The following is a 16,000-nucleotide window of genomic DNA, read 5'->3' on the forward strand; positions in this document are numbered from 1 at the left end:
GGAGATTACATATAACTCTGCTTGGTTGGTTAAGTGGATAAATTATGGGAAGCGTTTGGCTTGGAACTTATGGGAATTGTGGGAAGAGTTTGTGCTAGCATTGAGAGGCATACATTACAAAGTGAAACATATTTACAGGGAGGCGAATAAAAGTGCGGATTTTTTTGCCAAGCAGGGTGAATCTAGTATATCTCGATCATATAATTGTCAGGATAATCTTCCACAGCAAGTCAGGGGAATGATTCGATTGGATTTGTTGAGATTTCCTTTTTTGCGCTCGTGATGCTTTATGTTATCTTCCGCAATTTTATTTATTTTCCACTTGTAGTTGTTTAGTTCTTATTTATTTGTTTAGTTGTTGGTCATTAGTTTATTGGTTTTGAATAAGTTGGTTAAGTTAGTTTTAGAGTCCTAGAATTTAATTTTGTCGTCATCAAGTCTCAAGATTGGAACCATGGTATTTCTCCGTCATAAATGAGGGGTTTTCTAATAAAGATAGGAGATGCCGCCTTCTTTTTCCCAAAAAAAAAAAAATTAACCATATGATAAAAATAAGTATCCAAAATACCACTCATTTTAAACATAACCAAACACCACTTATAACTATCTCCACTACATGCACTACCCAAATACAAATATATACTCTGAGACTAAACCAACTAATTTACATTGCCACACATTAACCCCTAAATGATAAAAAAAATACAAAATAGAATTAATACATGCATCCTAATTTTCTAAATCTATGCATAAATTAGACATGCCGAATAGGTGGCCTAAATGGCAGTGACAGTCCACCTTCAGATTGTCTTGTTTACAATCTCTTATCCGTGGAGAAATCCATTTGGAGAAATCACCACAATCGCTAAGCAGCATATACATTGCACTCTATGCTTTCAGCATAATTGAAATCTCCTACTGGTGAGCTTTGAACTTGATCACCTGCATAGGACCCATTACCTGGGCATTGTACCGCAAACTGATTATCCATCAAGATATCAGAGTCATGCTTTTCATAGCTAATGAATGCACCCAATGCTCCAAGAAAGCCTTCGTGCCGCAAAAACATTGCTTTAGCCTCGCCTTTAGACCTGAAAAGATTTCAAGAAAAAGTTAGCTGAAATCTGTGAGAGAATAAAGGATGGAAGAAGCGGAAAGGGTGTTGAATTTAATGGCTTTATTGAAGACGAATACGGTACAGAGAGAGGCGAAGGAATGAAAACGAAGTACGAATAGAAAAAACAAGAGATTTTAGACACCACATGAAAATTAAATAATTCCCATTTTCAGTGTGGTATTCAAATGAGTTTTGATGTTTGCACACGAGGCACCATTTTTAGGAATTCAAGAAAAAATGTGGTATATTTTTATTCCAATAAATCATGCCTGGAGATAGCATGAAGGGAATACAAAGATCCAAATCCCATTAAGTAGAAAGACAGCCTCGGGCTTGACCTTTAGTCTGATACATGGTTGCAAACAATAGGGGGAAAGTCAGAAATCCTATTCCAAGGCAGAAAAAATTATAAATAGTCCTCATCATTACCAGAAATGAACTGCAACGGAGATTGTGTCCATAGTATAAGCATGGCCACGGATGAAAAATCCTCCAAAAAATATCCGCTTAAGTCCAAATCGAAGCGCATTCAAATAGGATATCTGAGCAGAAAAATTTAAATGGAACTATAAAAAATACTGACATTGAACTAAAACTAACATCATCTTTTTTATTTCTAGCTACCATCTCTGAACAAAAACAAAACCAGAGAAACATCTCGCACTCTGAAATTAACATCAAAGATAAAATATGAAGAAGTATAAATCTCATCAAAAGGGAATAATCCTTAATTTTGTTCAGAATGCAGATCTTGACAGAATATGGATTGCTGGTTGCGTCCAGTGGATGTTAGGAACTAGTTTGATCCTAATCTGCAGGTGAGTTGGTATGATAACAGTTCCTGAATCAATTGGACCAAACCAATATATCATTCGCAAGGCTAGTGGGGATCTTTAGAATTTCAAACAAGACTACTGAAAATGGAAAATATCATCAGTAGTATGACATGCATGTTAACTTGCATTTTTTAGGAGTTGGCTTTGGCCATCTTAAGAAGATGACAGCCATACAGTACACAGAAGGAAAATTTATATTCCTAATGCAGGCTTTTGGAAATGCAACAACCTAAACACTTACTTTTGCATGCATGAACACATAAACCAATTGGATAATAAAACTTAAGAAAAAAAGAGAGAAGGTCAAGTGAAATGATTTAATCAGGTACAACAATGATATATGGGAACTAATCTCGCACCCAAAATCTGAAAATTAATTCCAATTCCAAAAACCAAAGTTATACCTGGTCAAAAAGCTCAGTACCTTGTAAAAACAAATGATAATTAAGATTTTGACATTTTCCATGCTCACAAATTTCATGAGTTCCATTAATCTCTTAACCTTAACCTGAATTCAATGTTTAAAATTCACCAAAAACCAATGAAACCTTTGACAAAGAAAAGGCTCTAAAATTGACAGGGACTGCTAAAATGAGATGAATGGAAGTAATGCATCCGATCCCAAACAAAGAGCATGCATCCAACCCAAAACAAAGAAAAAAGCTCTTAAAAAACTTATAAATAGGAAAACAATGAAACCACTGCAGTCCTTGATTCAGGAATCCAATCACCATGCTTCACATGCCAAAAAGCTTTTTCCATTTTATTGAATTCTCGCCACCACGATTTATTTACTTAAAGTCACAAAAAAATTTTCCTAATCTCTCATGCCCTTACCATCTATCCCTCAATATGGGCAGGAAACTTGTCACCGGGAGATATGTTTGCTTGTCTGTGTTTTTATCATATTTTTACTGTCCATCATTTCATGTAGCTCAGTGCTACTTGTGCATGTTCAGAAAAAACAAATTTCAAATGACACTTTTATACCAGAGGAATGACCGAATGACTGTTTCACGTTACATTAATAATTTATCGCATCCAAGAAATCTTTTCCACTCACCTGCCCAATATTATTTGAGATCATTCGTAACAGCGATCTAGACAAATCTTCAGGTCTGTAATCTTCAACCTCTTTATTACCAGAAATTGCCTTGCCAAAGCTTGAAGCAATGGTTGTTGATGAGAGACCAATCTGTTATCATTAGAAAGTCAGCTGGTGCAATATTTATTATTAAGAAAAAACATGAAACCAACAGATGAGCGTCCCTTGACAGTATGACAACTAAAAAGCTCTAAGTTTCCAGCAAATCAAAATTTTCAATAATTACCGTTCTCACAAGATTCTCACTTATAGTAGCAAAAAATAAAATAAAATAAAATAAAAAAATCCATGGACTTTGAAGTCTAACTACCAAAAAGATTGAGCATACAAAGAATGCCCATTTCAGAGCCATGGGTTAAACCTAGGTGACCTAAGATGCAACTTTAATTTTTGAATACCAGAAAGTCAAAGTTCTGTACAGAAAAGAATCTCATTTTTGAGTTTGCACTGTCACTCTCATAAATATGGCCAGCCAGCTTGGCAAGAGATGTGCTCAAGCTTCATCAGTATCTGAGTCAAGTGAGAGTGTCTTTCTCGTTCTCGATTGACTTACTATTGCTCTGCATGCTAGGGCCTATAAGACTATTCTTAGTGCGGGCTAGCTTCTATGCAAATCATAATATATGGAATTTGAAACCACTTTCATAAATATGGACAAAGTCATAATATATTAAATGTGAAACCAACAAAACCATTTGACCTGTAGCAGTTCAGAGAAGCAGACATACTGCATCCTAGGAACACTGACACTTCTGGGTGCCTAAAGTGTTGGTGTTCGACATGTGTCGGATACTGACATCTGATACCTCCTGACATTCCACAGCAAATGTAGGAAATTAATTAATTTACTTTTACCCTATCTTTGGAGTTGTATTGGGTTTGGATAAAATGTAATGTCAAGTTGTGTTGAAATTTATCCAAATCCACCCAAATCGAAATCCAAGACCTGAAATCCATGCTCTCAAACGCATCTTTACTTTCGGACACGGTTGAGACACTTCTTGACATGGCAAAGACACCTCCGGGACACCTATTGCACCAAAACACTGCGTTTGCTCCCCCCTCCCCCCTCCCAAAAAAATTCTGTTAACAAAACCAAAAAGGAAAAAAAAAATTTGAAGTGAAATCAAGAGAATAAGTCATCAGTCGAGGTTCAAGGGCAGGCCTTGGATCAACAGCAAGTTCTTGCCTTTGTGACCTGTTGGTCACGAGTTTGAGTCCAAGAAAACAATTTTTTTGCATAAAAGTAGGGGTAAGGCTGTGTACACTGAGAAGACCCTCTCTCTACGTTCGCAAAGCAAGGAGCTCAATGGCTCAATCATGCCCTTTAGTCAAGATGTTCTTTGCATTGGAGTAGTTGGAATTTGGAGCCCTACATCCATTGTGCTGGCCTTGTAGAGCACCAGACCTCCAAGGATCCAAAATCCCTCCCCCCCCACCCCAACTCCTCTCTTTAAAGCTATTGTCAATTAGCCACTCTCTAATAATCTTTTTCTTCTTCTTTTGAAAAAAAATAAAAAATGTCCTTGATGAGTCATGTTCATTGCCACTATTATCCATGACCTTGAGATATTTTTTTGTTGAACAACAAGAAGCAGCCTTACATCCCACTAGGTGGGGTCAGCTTCATGAATCCATTTCCGCCAAGTCACACAATTAAGGGCATTTTCCTAGGCCAGTTTAAGGGCTATTAAATTCTTCCTCACTATCTCATACCATATTATTTTAGGTCTGCTCCTACCCTTTCTAATACCATTAAAAATAACTAGCTCACTTCTCCTCACTAGTGCACTATTTAGCCTGCATTTCAAATGGCAAAACCATCAAAGTCGTCCCTCCCTAATCTTATCTTCTACCGGTGCTATGCCTAACTTATTGCAAACATGTTCGATCCTTAACTTATCCTTTGATCTTAGACCACTCATCCACCTTAATATTCACATTTTAACAACTTTTACTTTTTGGATATGCTTTTTTTAGTTGCTCAACATTCTAATCAATAAAGCATGGCTGGTTTTATAATTGTCTTATAAAACCTTTTAATTTTAAAGGTATTCTACAGTCACGCAACATGCCCAAAGCACTCAAACTTGCTCTAATTCTATGTATTACATTCTCATTAATTTCTTCTTGCGCTTGCATAATAGATCCAACAAATCAAAATTTGCAATTAATTTCTTGACCATCAAATTTAATCTTATCTCTAGTATTCCTCCCTACATGGATGAAACTAATTTCATATACTCTATCTTATTTCTACTTGTCCTAACACCTCTAGACTCTAAAGCTACTCTCCAAAGTTCTAGCTTTAGATTCTACTTCACTCCTACTTTATCAATTAAAACAATATCATTTGTAAACAACAAACATCATTGGATTGTCTTGGATATTCTTTGTGAGTTTATCAACCACTAAGGCGAAAAGAAGGGCTCAAAGTAGAACCTTGATGTGATTGGAAATTTTCTAGACTCTCCTCCTATAGTCCTAATACTAGTTGTTACTCTATCATACATATCTTTAATGACATCAATAGACCTGCTACATACTTTTCTAAAATTGACCACTCTATCATAGCCCTCTTTAGGTCAATAAAAACCATGTGCAAGTCCCTCATCTTTTCCCTAAACTTTTCCTTTGATCTTCTTAAAAGATAAATAACATTTGTTATTGATCTCAAAGGCATAAAACCAAATTGTTCTCTAAGACCCTCATTTCAAATCTTATTTTTTCCCAAATTTCATTGAATGAGTCATAAGTTTAATTCCACGATAGGTATTAAAATTTTGAATATCACCTTCTTTTTTTTGTATATTGGTATTAACAAGTTTTTCCTCCATTCATTTGGCATTCTCTTGGTTTTCATAATAGTGTTGAATAGATTAGTTAACCATATACCTCCATTATCTCCCATACATTTCCAAACTTCAATTGAAATGTTATCTAGTCCTATAGATTTCCCACTTTTCATCTTTTTTAAAGTCATCTTAAACTTCAGTTAATCTAATTTTGTAAATATGTGATTTTTAGTCTTTTCCTCATTTGTCACTTCTAAGTTTAAGGTTTCAATCTAGTTTTCACTAAACAACTTATTAAAGTAGCTTCGCCACCTATCTTTCATGCCTTCTTCTTTAACCAAGACATTATCGTCCTCATCCTTTGTACATCTTACATTACCTAAATACTTACACTTTTTTCTTTAGCTCTAGCAAGCTTATATATGCCTCTTTCCACTTCTTTTGTATCTAGTCTAGCACATTAATTATCATAAGTTCTATGTTTTGCTTCACTAATAGCCTTTTTTGCATCTTTTCTTCCCTCTTTATAATTTTCAAGGTTTTCGATGTTTTTACGATTTTGCCAAGTTTTATACCAAATTTCTTTTGTCATCCCACCACCAACGTTCTTTATTGCCCAAGAATCTTCCTCTAAATTAACCTAAAATCTCTTTTGCTATCTTTTTAATAGATCTAGCAATCCAATTCCATAAAGCGTTTGATCTATCTTATGCCCTATTGCCCAATCACCCTCTTTGATCATTCTATCTTTAAATTTTACCATATTTTCTATCTTCAAATTCCATCACCTAGTTCTCTTGCATTGATTTATGTTGTTCTTTCTCTTCCATTTTCTCGTACATATATCTAATACTAAACTCTATGTTGTATAGTCAAACTTTCATCTGGGAAAACTTTTTAAAATCTTTACATGATAAATGATCTTCCCTCCTAGTTAAGAGAAAATCTATTTAGCTTTTATTTTGTCCACTTTTATAGGTTATTAAGTGTTTTTTCTTAAAACAAGTATTCATCATAACAGGGTTGTTTGACATGTCGAAATCTAAGATATATCACCAGACTCATTTTTTTAAGTCCATATCCATAGCCTCCATATATCCTCTTGTAACCTTTATTGTCCTTTCCAATGTATCCATTCAAGTCAGTTCCTATGAATGTTTTTTCAAACCCTAGTATCCCTTGTATAATACAATTCATATCATATCTTCCCAAAAATATCTTTTAAGGGTTTCCTGCTTAGCCTAAATAGGGAGCATACACATTAATGACATTTATTATCTCTTGACCTAGGGTGAGTTTACCCCCCCCCCCCCCTTTTTGCATACTTTTTAAAAACAAAAGATTGGGTCTAATGTGTTTGGTAATAAGCTTTTCTAGCTTTTAATGCTAGCTCTTAGCTTTTTTGGGAAGTTCTCTAAAGTTGCATATTTGAAGCTTTTAAAAGCTAAAAGCTAGTTTTTTCTGCAACAAATTATTGTATTCCATTGTTGACCTTATTTTTTTTCAAATATTACAAAAATATCAAAGTATTAATTATATCTTCTAAAAAAACATGTCCATTTTAGTTATTTTAAATATTTTTGGGCACCTTACAACTTTTTTACCAAACACTAAAAGCTAGTTTTTTTCTTTTTAATAGCTCCTTTTTCAGAGAGAGGGAGGAGGGGGGCAAACATTTTTAGAATAATATCAATAAGTTTCTTTTTATTAGCTCCTTTTGAAAAGGTCCTTTCAAAAAGCCACTAGGGGCTCAGAGTCCTAGAGCTATCTTGATTTTTATAATTCTATCACCTACTCTTTTAACATCTGGCACACTATCTTTTAGGTCCCGGTTTATAAAGATTCCCACCCCATTTTATGTTTTCATTTTCCGGTGCAAAGCTTAAATCCTGATTTTTCAATTTCTCTAACTTGCTCCCGTATTTAGTTAATCTGTTGGAGCCAAATTTCCCCCCCACCCACTTGTTTTTTTTGTTGTTGGGCTAATATTCCATAATATGAATATAGTTGATGATTGTATAAATGCAGTTTGTAATTGATAATTTTACGAATAGTGCTTATGTTTCATTTTATATTAAAATACCACAATTTTATCATCTAAAAGGAAAAAACATGCCTAAAAGCATATATAAATATATTAATTAATTAACATATCCATGGCGTGTCGTATCCTCATTTTTTTGAAATTTTCATATCGTCATTTTAGTATTGTGCCATATCCGTGTCTCATGTCGGTATCAGTGCTTCCTAGACTGCATCTCTTTAAAGAAAAAACAATGAATCAATAGGAATTAGATGGTCTAAAAAAAGTTCAAAATAAGTCCAAAATAAGCATAAGGTTGAATGATCTTTCTTTGTAAAGGCATCAACTGTTAACACCAATCATTAATTTGAAAGTTCTTGCAGTAGCTTTTGTCATTGGAATCTCACATTTTCCCTTCTGTGCAGCCCATAAAAAAAAATACAAAATAACCCCTTCAGAATCAATCCAGTAGTCATCAGAACTATTCAGCATCCTCATTCTCATTTCTCACAAATAATATATTCTGCCTCACTAGCTTTTGTTCACACAAGAAGCAAAATTACAATGAAATAAATAAGAATATATACCTTGGTATAGTCCATTCCACCATAAATATCCCCAACAAGCATGTCTATCACTCTATTATTTCCATTATGACTCAATTCCAGCAACTCATCAAAACTGAAAGGAGAATAATTTTATCCTTTAATAAAAGGTTATTGAATGAAGAGACTAGTAAATATACTCAAATAAGCAAAAAATTCTCGTAACCTCTTGCACTTTGTTAATATCCTTCCCAATCCCCAGAAAGTTCCACCACCGACATTTGTTCCACTAACACGCTCAAACTTGCCGTCACCATCCACCTATACAAGCAGAGGACTATAAATCATTCTAAGAATTAACAAGGATGTAATGAGTGAAGCTGAAATGGTCAATTGCTGTTAAGGCATATGATGACTACCTTGATCATGCTCACACCAGACCCAATATTAACAAGAAGGTAGGGGTACAAATCATTATGGTCAATCTGCACAAATTCCTTCCGACCATCCATGTATGTGAAAGCTTCGTGGTGGACAGCCTACTCAAAGAACAATAAGAAAATTTCAGCCTGTCAGCCAACGTGTGAGACAAATTAGGAAAAGAAGCAGTATGCTTAACAGTATACGACAATGAAGTGAAGAAGCAACATGCTTAATGTTAGCATGAAGACCCTTGGTGCAAGAGGAAACATGTCAACAATAAGAGGGGAGTGTCTTCTGTAAGGCAGTGCCACGGGGAAGCATCCATGACTGAAGCCTGCATGGCTGCATCCGATCAGACTTCAAAGGATTGGGTCAATATCAGTCCTCCCTCAGACATGATTCCTAAAAATATCCATTTCCAGAAAGAGAAGCATCCGAAAAAAAAAAAAGCTGATTTCTGAAAAGTCTTTAGGCAATGATTTGATACAACATAATCCATGTTTGTTTGAACATATAAATACAAGTGTATTATAACTAGAAGCAACACAATATACCAGTTCCAATAAACAGCAATGAAAGTAGAAGTAGAATTCTATATTTAGTTATCAAGAGAACTTTCATATTTGATGGCTAAATGTATTTTGGGTTATCAATGAAACAGCTACTCTTATTGCAGGGGCAAGGCTGTCTACATTAGACCAGCCTCCCCAAACTCCTCACTTATGGAAGCCTCATACACAGGGCTTGCCCTTATTTATGAAAGAGAGAACATTATAATAATTGAAAATAGTCTATACAATTGCCTCAATATATTTTATTAACAAATTTGTAAGATCCACTTATCTGACAACAGATCATTTTGTGATGCATAAATTACAAATCTTGTATTAATATAACAGAATGGAGGAAACAATACCAGTTCTTCAGACATCAAAGTGCTCATATAAGACTGGTTGCAGCCAAAGAAAAATCACTTCTTTAACTGCTCAGCCAATTCATGCATCGAACCCAACTTTAAAATAATTTATTTTAAAGATTATAACCAAGAATATTTGATCCAAATTTTATCAATTACCCCTTTTACGGAGTTCTTACCTGACTGACATAATTATAAGTGAAGCCATCCAGGATGTGCTTATGTTGAGCAAATACTCTTTAGCCTTTCCAAATGTGGAGGTAAGGCTGTGGAGTCTGTACATCATGCCCTCCCCAGACTTCAGAGGCATGGGAGCTTTGTGCAACTTGCACTTCATGTTGCACCCTTCAGGCTATTCAGGGGTCATAGCCAACAACAACAATCTAAAACTGACAATTTGGGAAGTTTTCTTCGACATGTCAGAACTAAATGGCTTCGTGGAATAGCTGTTCCTTGGAATAGGATGGAGTGTAGTGAAAATCTTGGGAATGTAGGTAATAGCTATTGCTTGTTTGTTCCTTATTATTTCATTCAACATATAATAAGAAAGGAATAGACATTCCCATGGTGAAATTTAAGAATAATTATTCCTTGTTTACTCTTCGCTACGAACTCATAAAAAGTTTCACATTTTTATTTGTTGTATGATATCAACATAATTTATTGTATAACTAATTGTAACTGACCTATTATAACTAATTGAATCCTAGGAATAGACATTCTGCAAACCAAATGTAGGGTAGTTGTTTCCCTAATATTCTGATAATTGAAAGAGATAAAGCTTTAAACTTCTGTCGGAAAGTGTATCTCAGTAATACCTCCACAAAAACAAAGTTAATAAACAAATAGAAAAAGAAAGAAAGAAAAAAATCTAGAAAAATGACATTAAGTTTTGAAGGATTTGACAACATAATCAAATTATGGAATAGTTAAAGTGTCCTATTTCAGTGAACCATTGTTCATTTGTCCTCATTTGTTCATCATATGGTTTAATGATTATATCTTTTGTCATTATTCACTCATCATATTCTAGCATCACAGAGGAAAAAATGGAATAGAAATATATTGAAAAATAAACAAATGTTTCACATGCCAAGAACTCACACAAAAAGATATTGTTGAGACAAGATCATCATCACATCAATTCAAATAAAAAATGTCTATAAGTTCACCAAAAGATAAAAAAGGGGAGATTGTTTTGTATTATTAAAAAAAGCTAACTTGCACATACCAAAAATGGAATATATATGTACATATATATGTGGTATAAGAAATTTAGGATCACACCTTAAGCAGAAAATTTGCTCCAGTCACAAGACATTCCATTTCATCTTCCTTGTCAAGACTAATTCCAAGCTTTTCATGGAAGAGATCTGCAAACATGTAAGCCCCACCACCTGTGGCCTTCTCACCAATTTTTGTGACTGGTTAATAGATAACCATGCTCCAGAAATATTCAGCATATTAAAAACCAAGCATCTTATAACAAAATAAAACATACTCAAAGATATTAGCACTGAAAATAATTCCAATTCTCAAAATTGTTTACATCATAATATGTGTAACAGAAATGCTTGCAGGCTATATCCATACTCAAAATTTAGGATGTCAAAGAGCTAACAACAGGAAGCAACCTTCTAAAAGGTTATGTACGTGTGATATAAATTTCAAGTTACTCATTTGGGGTACCTAATAGACTCAAATGAATGCAGTATAGCTAGGAGGTGTCTTTCGATGAGCAAAGAAAATAAAAAGCAAGGAGAACATTAGATTCTCAACCGAGTCATGCGACTCATGCCAAAACCTTGTAATTCTGTGTGTAATTATCTAAAGCTCATGCAGCATATATTTGTGCAAGTCTCGACTGACTAGGCTGAAAGAACTGTAATTTTTTCACACAATAGTTTTTTATAGGATTTTCCAAGTCAATTAAAATTTTAAATGAATACCTCAAAGGAAGAAATCAAGAAAGATATAAAATGAAGAACTACATAGTTACTCATCCACTTCAAGAACATAACTTGGCAAAATTGATTCACATTTTTACCTTAATACTAGTGTTGCAACTAGTAGGAGCCTTGTCATGCCAGTGACCTGAAATAATATGCATATATCAGAAATTTACCAGAGGTAGAAAAATCTGAGGAAACAACTTTAAGCAAAATTATCAGTAACAACCACTAGAATGATTTCCAATCCCTTAACTGGGCATTCATCTCACAGCTTTTTTCCTTTCCACATCTTTTGCAACTACAGACCATAGAACCCAAATAGATTTCCAAACAACATAGTTTAATCAATTAATTTTGCAAAATTTTACAAAATATATTATTCTATTTCATGTTTACAGGAATTAGAAAAAGATAAGCGCGTAAAAGTACTTCTTTTCAGGGAATTTATATTCAAACTTATCAGCGTTGATGCAAAAGCATTTTAGGAACCATAATCTCAAAAAGAAATATTGCAGCTTCTAAAATTGAGATTTTATGATCAAACATTCTCAAAAGTCAGATTGTATCCATGCTTACTGGAAATCATTATGATAGACATTTCCAAAGATAAAATTTAGCTGACTACTAGATGCAAATGTTCCTCAAATATAGTTCCAAACACACCATTACTTGGTCTAGAAATTTCTAAAACACTTCCATTTAAAGTTGTGACAATGACAACAAAAACACAAAACATAGATGCATACCACCACGGTGAAGCCGATTGGAATGAATAAACTCTAAGCACTCGTTTATCTTTCTTGTCTCAAACTTTGCAAAATGAAGCCTCCCATTAATGTTAGGATAATTCCCATTGGAGTCAATCAACCTCTTGTCCTTAACATCAAATGAATAATTATTGTTCCTTGAAAAATACACCAACTTGATGAGAGTACCTGCCAATATAACTGATTTCTTTCAATATCTAAATAAATCGAAACAGAATGATGATCCACATTTCCCAACCCTAAAAGTCAATTTACACTTTGGACAGAGGAAAGCTAAGATTATCAACAAAAACATTTTTCAAAGATTAAAGAAAAAAAAAAAATTAATGAAAGCAACTTCCATGAAACAATTATACTAGAAACAAAATGACAGAAGTGAACAAAAAAAATGACAGCTAGACCTCCAACTGCAAACTACAGGAGTACATCTAGAATGACAATATTGCAAAAATATTTAGCAAAAAGAGTTCAAATCTTTCACCATCAGCTTATTTTTCAAATAAAACTCTGAATCATCTCTGGCATGTACTTTGATGCAGATAAAAACAAACAAATTTTCTTAGTTTGATGACTTAATGCTGCTGCTGATTGTTCTTAAACTGGTTGACTAGATATAATCCCCTAAAAACCAGAATTGTTTTCTGCAGGGCTGGTGGGGATCCTGATACGCATGAAAAATGAAGATAAATCCACCACATACCAACCTGCAAACTAGATGTTCACAGATTTTTTTTCTTTTCTTGAGAGAGGGTTTGTGGAATTAATGTGCTTTTCTTGCTTCTTCAAGACGTAGCCAAAATCAATGCAATATTAACTTTTTTGGTACAGATTCATTTATTAACCAAGAGCACAAGCACGGGAAACACTTTGAAACAAAAGCAAATAAAACAAAACATTAGACGCACAATCTTACAGCAAGCCAACTTAAAAATAAATAATGGCCTAATTGCCATTAATCCAACTCAAAAAAGAGTAACACCACAAAAATTTACAGAAATTCACTAGTCGAAAACAGCTCTCTCCCCTCCAGATTTTATAAGGTGCAGGTCCAGCAAGCTGCAAACAACTTACGGCATACTAGACACATGAGCATAAAATCATCCTAAACATAATTTTTTAACTTTTAGAAGTAATAAAATACTCTTAATGCTCATCAATAGTCCTCATATACTTGTTAACCAGATTATGTTCATATGTAATTAATTAGGGAAAGAAAAACTACCTATACAACCATTCCAAAAAAACAAAACTGAGCAAAGAAGGAAGAGCACACATACAGCCACACACACACACACAGCAGTAAAATGGTAGCCATGTTGCCAAGTACAGGGCAAACAAGAAAGACAGCATCATCATATCTACCCGGAAAATGGAGTCCTTTCCTGGTGATTGCTCATTTGCTTGCCAAAGAGATTGAAAGGAGATACATCAGAAGAAAACAGAAGCACGCAATTCTTAATCATAACAAATGAGATATGTTCCAATGACCCATAATGAAATCAAATTAACAGAACGACCCAGTGTGATCGTCAAGCTTAAAGTTTCAAACAATCATCAACAAGGTAACAATGAAACATCAGAATTAGGGAAAAAACAATAGTTAATTTAACCTATATTGAAAGTTAATTTGGAAGCAAAAAAAATGGAAAAATGAGAAAGATCACCCCCAATGTCCAGGGCCAGATGCGATACTGAATCAATCTCGGAATTCTTCTCATCAGAGTTCACTTCAATCTTAGCCTCTCTAGAATCGACCTCAGGCCCACAGCTGGACCCCTCCATCGCAAACACCCTGCCTCCCCTTCACCGATTTTGGACTGGGTCTTAATGCTCAGAAATAGGATTGACTACGGATTCAAGCCATAATACATGGTTTCGTAAAACCGTACGATCTCATATATATAGATAGCGGCGTTAGAAGAAGTGGGTCTTCTTCCAAATGCAACCCCTTGCGAAGAACGGATGCAAAGGGCTCTTAAATTTCCATCAACCAGGGCGCGAATTTGCAAGAGATAAAACGAGATGCGATTGCGATGCATCCGATGCTTACATCAGATGCAGAGTCATTGTGCTTCGGATTTGACTTCCCGAGCTACCCAGAATTGAATAATGGAAGAGGCAGCTTTACTGTTTGGTAAACTGGTAGTTGTTCAGTGATGGAGGCAAAGTTACGACGCTAGCAGCCAAAATCATTAACCTTAAACCTTATATGACACCAACACCATCAATCAGAAATTTTGAATGTCCTATTTGTCCGCACGAGGGGCATGCGTTTCACAAACCATTGGAGTTTTTTCCTGTTCTTTTAGTTTTATTTTATATAAAAATATATAAGAAAAGTTCGGGAAAATTTTATTTCTTAGTTTGATGTTTCTAGAGACAGCTCTTCCCAATATGAGGCCCTAGACAAATTATTTAATTAGAAGTCCTTAATATTTTGTTTAATTTTTATTTTTATTTAAAATTAATTTTTCTCAGTACACCAAATAATTTTAACTGCCCTGCATGTGCACTCCACCCACCAAACACGCATTCCATGAAACTAATAGAAATAGATAATAGTGAATGCATGCATGGGGATGGGATAACGAATTGAGAAATGAACAGTTAAATTAAATCCCAAGGGTTGGAGAGAGAGAGAGGTCATGCGCGGGTCTATAATTTATATATACATATAAGCGCATAGGCTTTATTGTGTGTAGGGGTAGTAGCTATAAATAATGTTAACATTATTGTATTAAAAAATATATTTTGGGGCCCCAAGGCAAGCACTTCAATGACCTTAATGAAAAACCGGCCCTGCCTAAAGAGTTTAGCATTTTTTAAGTAAAAGACGTTAGATCGTCCAACGTTTTTTGTATGCTCCATGCAGCATTCACTAGTCCAAGTTTTTTTTTTTTTTTTTTGTGCTATGAGTTATTTCAATATTTAAACAATTTTCAACGTTCTTTTTAGACATTAAATATTAGAAATATTTAAACAATTTTGATTTTTAACTTGTAAATCTTTTTATCACTTTTAAACACAATGAGTGTGTAATAAAACTTGAAAAATGAGTAATTCCATTATACTTTTACGTACCGAAGGTGCAATTTTAGTTTATAATAGATAACGTTCAATAAATATTGTCATGAAATAATGTAGGATATAATCTAGTGAACAAACTTTGCACAAATTAGACTGTTGTAACTCAACCTTTATACTATGGTAGAAAATCAAAGCACCTCATCTTTAGATTATGCTATTAGGTCACCTCCTTTGTCTTTTGATTTAGGAAACTCATACTATTTGAAATTTTCATTCAATCCTTAAACATTAGCATACATGAATTGCATCAAGTAGGCATTCATTTTGCAAATCATAGCCCTGTTTTTTAAATTGAAATTGCATTTCCAGTTTACACGTAATTCATCCGCTACATGCGGTGTAGTTCAAGAATAATAATTAAGCTTAACCTCATATATGCATTATGTAAATCATTTACTATTTCCATATATCATTTCATTTGCATCGTATTTCAC

At 34.2% G+C, this 16,000-nt stretch overlaps 1 protein-coding gene across 1 annotated transcript; it reads right to left on the reverse strand.

Moving 5' to 3' along the window:
• Positions 1 to 556: 556 nt before the first annotated feature.
• On the reverse strand, positions 557 to 14,702 carry LOC131144423 (pantothenate kinase 1). The gene is made up of 10 exons (XM_058093063.1): positions 14,144 to 14,702; positions 12,459 to 12,647; positions 11,808 to 11,854; positions 11,048 to 11,164; positions 8,841 to 8,960; positions 8,648 to 8,742; positions 8,464 to 8,557; positions 3,017 to 3,148; positions 1,547 to 1,659; positions 557 to 1,091 (listed from the first exon to the last, which is right to left on the reverse strand). The coding sequence occupies exons 1-10, from the start codon at positions 14,259 to 14,261 to the stop codon at positions 866 to 868; spliced, it is 1,251 nt and encodes a 416-aa protein (XP_057949046.1). The 5' UTR covers positions 14,262 to 14,702; the 3' UTR covers positions 557 to 865.
• Positions 14,703 to 16,000: the final 1,298 nt, after the last annotated feature.

The sequence above is a fragment of the Malania oleifera genome, chromosome 12 (genome assembly GCF_029873635.1).
Source record: "Malania oleifera isolate guangnan ecotype guangnan chromosome 12, ASM2987363v1, whole genome shotgun sequence".
NCBI lineage: Eukaryota > Viridiplantae > Streptophyta > Magnoliopsida > Santalales > Ximeniaceae > Malania > Malania oleifera.